Here is a 6,683-nt window from a genome sequence, read left to right as displayed (position 1 = left end):
ATTATATTCCATTAAAACACATAAATTAAATCATAAAATATCTGCTTGCATTTTGAACTTAATGATATATTGGTGATATTTTCATTTCATGACAGAGTCATCTGTCTCATTTTAAAAATGCATGCGTATCCTTTTCAGAGGTATGATTTTTCTCATTGATGAATAGTCCTACAGTGATAATCTTCCTGCAAATATTTCTTCACTTGTATGTATATGACCAAATCTTTGGGGAAAGTTCTTAGACAATAATTTTTAGGTTGAAAGGTATTTTGTTGTTTAATTGTTAAGTCGTGTCTCTTTTGTGACGCCATGGACTATAGTCTGCCAGGCTCCTGTCTATGGGATTTCCCAGGCAAAAATACTGGAGTGGGTTGCCATTTCCTTCTCTGGGGGATCTTCTCGACCCAGGGATTGAATCTGGGTCTCCTGCATTGGCAGGCAGAGTTTTTACCACTGAGCTACCAGGGCAGCCCTGAAAGGTATTTTTTGTATTATTAATTCTGATTCAGTCCAGTTCAGTTCAGTTTAGTCACTCAGTTGTATCTGACTCTGCGACCCCATGGACTGCAGCATACTAGGCTTCCTTGTCCATCACCAATTCCTGGAGCTTGCTCAAACTCATGTCCATCAAGCTGGTGATGCCATCCAACCATGTCATCCTCTGTAATCCCGTTCTCCTCCTGCCTTCAGTCTTTCCTAACATCAGGATCTTTTCCAATGAGTCAGCTGTTTACATCAGGTGGCCAAAGTATTGGAGCTTCAGCTTCAGGATCAGTGCTTCCAATGAATATTCAGGACTGATTTCCTTTAGGATTGACTGGTTTGATCTCCTTGTAGTCCAAGGGACTCTCAAGAGTCTTCTCCAACACCACAGTTCATTAATTTTGATAAATATTCCAAATTACTCAGATTATGTTTTTAGAGGATGGAGATAAAATGCATTTCCAGATGTTACTCAGAAAGCTTCCTGAATAATCTGAATCTGTTTAAAAGACATGTGGATGGGGAAGGAGAGAAGTTGCCAAAAGTTCAAGTTGTAAAGCCTTGCTATATTTTGGTGGCTGCATCAACTCAGGCTCATCAGAATCACCTGGAGAACTGAACAAATTGTCCAAGTTCCAGCCCCGGAAATCTTGACTTCATTGATTTGGGGCCAGCCTGGACACTGGTATTAAAAAACAATTTCCTCTAGAGATTCTGATGTGTGGCCAGTGTCCACAGTCACTGCTTCAGATAAAGAGGGTGGGGTAGAAATGGAAGACTCGGGTGAAGAATTTGTCAAGCATCACTAAGATTGTGCCCATGAAGCAAAAGAGAGAAATGAAGATCCACCTCCAATACCAAAAACACACCAAGTGAAAGGATCAGATCAGCTCTGGGGAAGAAAGAAGGTAGGAAGAGAGCGGTCTAGTTGAGGAAAAGGCAGAGCTGGTTGCGGCAGGTGCTTTGAGTGTGAATCTTAGAGACTACTTTTTAAAATAAAGGTAGACTTGAGCCTGAAGCCTCTTCCAGGCTCTTTTGAGCCCAGGGTTGTCCTGAATCAGTAGAATGGAATGGGCCACAGGGTAGGTAGCCATGATGATTTTGCACAAAATATTCAAGGGACTATTGATGTCAAAGAAGTTGGACATGTAGAGAAAGAGAGCAAGTACTTGGAAAATATAGAGAATGAGAAAGTAGCTGATGGCTCTGATGGCCCCCAGGTGAGCCTCCGTGCTGGGGTCCCTGGAGCCAGTGGCGTTGCTTTTCATGTGGAAGATGTGTCTTTTGAGAGAGATGATCAGCAGGGTGGCTGCCAGGATAAACATGACCAGAGGGATGAAGACCCCCAGGTTAAGGAAAAGAACCAGGTTGATCACAGTGGCCTTCGAGAAGGACTTTTTCTTAGTGGAGTTGAAGGAGGGGAGAGAAAAAAGATTGTTACAATTCATAGTATAGATGTTTTGGAAGAAGAGCACACTCTGGCCCAAGGAAACAAACACTGAAAGCTGCAGAAGCCAGGGCATCAGTCCGGAAATTCTCCACTTCAGCTTGAGGAAAAGGGGGTAGGAGAAATCCGCCACCTTCACGAAGTAGAAGACACTGAGCCAGGCAGCAAACCAGAGGCTGCAATGATTTAAGAACATGAAACATCCTCTGAATGTGTGATACGTAATGTTGTCATTATAAAACTGTGGGGATGTTGAGCTTAAGGTAAGTTCTAGCATCATGAAGCTTTGTAGAACTATTCTGGATACACCCAGGAAAAGCAGGATCTTGCCACTGGTGGAGAGTACCTTATTGTGAATCCATTCAGCTGTGTTTATCGCTGCAATGAACCCATTTGCGAGAATACCAAGGATGCATTCCGTGCCGATAATTATTAACATCAAAGTGACAAGAGATGGTGACAGATCATTTTCTGAGGAACTGCAGGTTTGGATCATCCTGAGTGGTTGCTCTTCTTCGATGTCTGGAGGAAAACGTCTCCTTAGCGCTCGATGTGCGGGTCTGTGATAGCTCCCACTTGACATGTCACAAGAGGAAGCAGTTGATGCATCATTTCCAAATCTACATCATTTGTTTATTTTAAAAGTCTAAATCTGGAGCTGCAAATGATGGAAGGATTTGTTTCCTGTCCCCTCCCATATATTTTTGGATGCACTGGTGTGTGATTTCAATCGTGGGGCCCAGGGGAGAACTTGAGAAGACTCTCCTTTATAAATCACTAACACAGAATTGAGAGCTGTGTTTCTTAATAGCTCCAGTTAAGTCAACCATCTGTTCGCCAAGTCCCTGTTTAACTGTTTCACTTGTGACCTCAGAGAACTGATTGAAAATAATAATAACTTCAAATATCTATATCTGTCTTTCTCTATATATAGTTCTTATGTGCTAGGCACTGTCCAAACGCTTTCATATGTATTATGAAATTTGAACCTTACAACAGCCCTATGAAGAATGTACTTTTATTTTCTCCATTTTGCAGGTCAGGAAACTAACTTGTCCAAAGTCAAAGAGGGAGAGAGAGAAGGAGAGAGAGCTACGATTCAAACCCAAGTCACGTGGCCCCAGAGTCCCTGTTCCTACCCCCTGTTACACTGCCTACACGTGTGGATCCTTCTGTGTGCACCAAAGGCTAGATGCAGGGTTGGCTTAACTGTGACGTTTCATCCTAAAGGTCTTTTGTGGTGGCCTCACTACCTAAGGAAAGAATAACTGAGTTGAAAAAACCTCCACCTGTGAGTTGGTTTATTTATTTTTTAATTACTCAGAACACTTTGGACACTTCTGGTCACTATACATGTGTGGTTTTTTTTCCCCCATAGTAAACAGTTCTGCAACACCAGCTGAGTGTCCTACAGTTTAACTCAGTTCTGACACACTCTACCTGGAGATAATGTCAGATCCACAGGTTACGGGCTCAGTCCCAGAAGACTGTCCTCACTTCAGATGCCTGTCCCAAGCCCAGGTTGTCACCCATACTTGTGTCCTATTGGTTCTAAGTTGAGTTATGGCCCCCTTTTGGGGTTCAGTTGTTGAAGTGGCTTACAGAACTCAAGAAAACAGCTTATTTACATTTACCAATTTATTATAAAAGGATATGATGATAGATGAACATCCAGATGGAAGAGACACAAACAGCGAGTTTGAGGACCCGGGGCACAGAAGTTCCATGCCCTCTTTGGAGTGCCACACCTCCAGCACCTCGTATGTTTACTAACTTGAAAGCTCTTTGAACCCTGTCATTTTGGGGTGTTATGGGGGGGGGTTCGTTGCATAGGCACAAGTGATGAGATCATTGACCACTGGTAATTGGTTCAGCGTCCAGCCTCTCTCCCTGTCCTGGAAACCAGAGATTGGGACCGAAATTTCCAACCTTGTATTCACAGTTCGTTCCCCTGGCAATCAGTGCCCATTCTTGGGGTATGTTCCAAAAGTCACCTTGTAACATGGCAAAAGACTGTTTTTTAAAAATATTTTGATTTATTTGGCTGTGCTGGGTCTTTGTTGTGGCATTCGGGCATTAGGGTCTTCTTTGTTGCAGCATACGGGATGGGATCTCTTTTTAGTTGCAGTGTGTGAATTCTAGTTCTCTGACCAGGGATCAATCCCGGGAGCCCTACACTGGGAGCGTGGAGTCTTAGCCATTGGACCACCAGGGAAGTCCCAACAAGAGACATTTTTGTTGATCTTCTCACTTCGGAAATTCCAAGGGTTGTAGGAATTCTGTGCCAGAAAAGGGGATAAAGACCGGTGTATTTCTTATTATAAATCACCATATTAGAATAATAAAGCCAGAAGACACTGATTTTGAGAGACGGTTTCTTTACAGAGGCCAGTGTTTTTACACAATAAATGACTTGAGAGACAATAAATCTATTTATGTACAAATGGTTGCACACACACACTGTATGCACACAAACACATGTTTACCTTTCATCTTAAACAAATCACTAGGAAAATGAGGGTTGAAGGAAGAGTTCCTTGTTCCTTTACGAGGTAGGCAAATCACCATGGGGTGAAAACAGCACCCCAAGTCATGTAATCTGTTTTTGGAATATTAAAACCAAAAGAAGTGAAGAAAAGAATCAGTTTTATCTCGGGGAGGTTGTTTCTGATTTTAAAATGTGAGCGCAGTACACAGGATGATAAAATGGACTTCTAAACTCGGAATCAGTTCACTTTTATGAGTGTATATACTCTACAATAGTAAAGTAATTCCAGTAAAGAGACGGTTGATGGGTGAGATGTCTCTGAAAATGTTCATCATATTTAGTTTTCCCTTTGCTCAGGACTTCTTTCTTTACTGGTAGTTTTAATTTTTGTTTGTTCTGCGACTTTGTCGCTGTGCACAGGTTTTCTCTAGTTGAGGAGGGGGTGGTGTTTTCTAGTTGCAGTGCCTGGGCTTCTCTTTGCAGTGGCTTCTCTTGTTGTGCAGCACAGGTTCTGGGCACATGGGCTTCAGTAGCTGCAGCACATGGGCTGAGGTTCTCTGCAGCATGTGGGATCTTCCCCAATCAAGACTTGAAACTGTGTCTTTTGCAGTGGCAGACATTCTTATCCACTGTGGTGGTGTTGGTGTTGGTGTTGGTTTAGTTGCTAAGTCATTTCCGACTCTTGTGACCCCATGGACTATAGCCTGCCAAGCTCCTCTATGGGATTCTGCAGGCAAGAATACTGGAGTGGGTTGCCATTTACTCCTCCAGCTTATTCACTGTACCGTCAAGGAAGTCCAGGACTTTTTAAAACAAGGCAGAAAATTTCAGAAAGTTTCCTGCCCTGATGAATAGTTTTAGACAAGTTGTTATGAATTTAACCATTGTATCTTTAAATCTCTATTTCTGAACTCTAAATGCTTCCCTTGAATACAGTGTCATAAACAACTGCTACCCTGCGTGTTTCCATCCACTTGTATAAGTAGGTCTATAGCATCTTGGTACCTCCTATTTGGGTTTCAAGAAACTTTTTCTTGTCACGGACTCTCTTCCTCTTCTGCTGACCCAGGCTTCCAAGAACGTGAGGGATAATGGAAAACACTCTCTGAAGAGTTTGATGCCACTCTTATCACTTGTTTTGCTGATTACTGTATTAAAAAAATAAGATTCAAACTGAGTAAATTTGGAAATGGAATTGGCTCTACTCAGTGATTTATGAATCAGTCAGCAAGTAGAAAGAAGCTCAGAGAAGCTGTACAAAATGGAAGAATTTTATAGGCAGAGGGGCCAAAAAAAAGAAGTTTCTGTCTAAGAGTGGCGTGTTTCAGATAAGGTCACCTTTCTTTTGATGGAAGGTGGGGAATCTATCAGGTAGGTTACCTCACTAGTGCTGAGTGATTGGTTAAAGGTCACATTCCTGAGAGAGGTGAACTTACTATCTAAAGTCTCGGTTTGCTGGTATAGGACCTAGCATAGGTGACTCCATTCGGGGATTGTTTCTTTTTTTAACGACTCTATCTCATTCCTAGCTCCTAACATAGAGCCTGACTTCCCAGTACATGGATACTTGCCAGTGAATGAATGACCAGACTAGTGAGTTCTGAATTTCAGGAAAGTTCTGGGTACTCAAAGACAGGCAGAGAAATGACAGTTCTACCACCTGTTAAGTCTTGAACTCTTGGAGGTCTGATTCCCAAATCAAGTGTGGGAACAGGAACAGTGAGACTGAGTGAAAAACACAGCAGTTCTTTGTGGTTCTGTGAGAGAAGCGCTGGTGGGAGGCAGAGAGGACAAAAGGAGGACACAAGACTGGAGTGACCTCAGCGTGGGGACTGGGTTTCACAGTGTTGGGTCCTGCGGAGAGGTAGTGGGCAGGAGCAGGGACCATGCACACCATCGAAGGCAGTTTTAATTTAATCTTTAAAATTGAAGCATAGCTGATTTACAACATTGTGCCAATCTCTGCTACACGGTAAAGTGACTCAGTTATGGATGTACTGCTGCTAAGTTGCTTCAGTCGTGTCCGACTCTGTGCAACCCCATAGACGGCAGCCCACCAGGCTCCTCCATCCCTGGGATTCTCTAGGCAAGAATACTGGAGTGGGTTGCCATTTCCTTCTCCAATGCACAAAAGTGAAAAGTCAAAGTGAAGTCACTCAGTCGTGTCCGACTCTTTGCGACCCCATGGACTGCAGCCAACCAGGCTCCTCTGTCCATGGCATTTTCTAGGCAAGAGTACTGGAGTGGGGTGCCATTGCTTTCTCC

General features: G+C 43.1%; 1 protein-coding gene across 1 annotated transcript; it reads right to left on the bottom strand.

Annotated features, from left to right (window-relative positions):
• Nucleotides 1-1,466: 1,466 nt before the first annotated feature.
• TAS2R39 (taste 2 receptor member 39) lies at nt 1,467-2,426 on the bottom strand. Its single transcript, XM_068972435.1, has one exon. The coding sequence runs from the start codon at nt 2,424-2,426 to the stop codon at nt 1,467-1,469; it is 960 nt and encodes a 319-aa protein (XP_068828536.1).
• Between the last annotated feature and the right edge of the window lie 4,257 nt (nt 2,427-6,683).

Source organism: Capricornis sumatraensis, chromosome 5 (assembly GCF_032405125.1).
Source record: "Capricornis sumatraensis isolate serow.1 chromosome 5, serow.2, whole genome shotgun sequence".
NCBI classification, from domain to species: domain Eukaryota; kingdom Metazoa; phylum Chordata; class Mammalia; order Artiodactyla; family Bovidae; genus Capricornis; species Capricornis sumatraensis.
The sequence above is the reverse complement of the archived record's forward strand: the minus strand, read 5'-3'. Positions and strand labels throughout refer to the sequence as shown.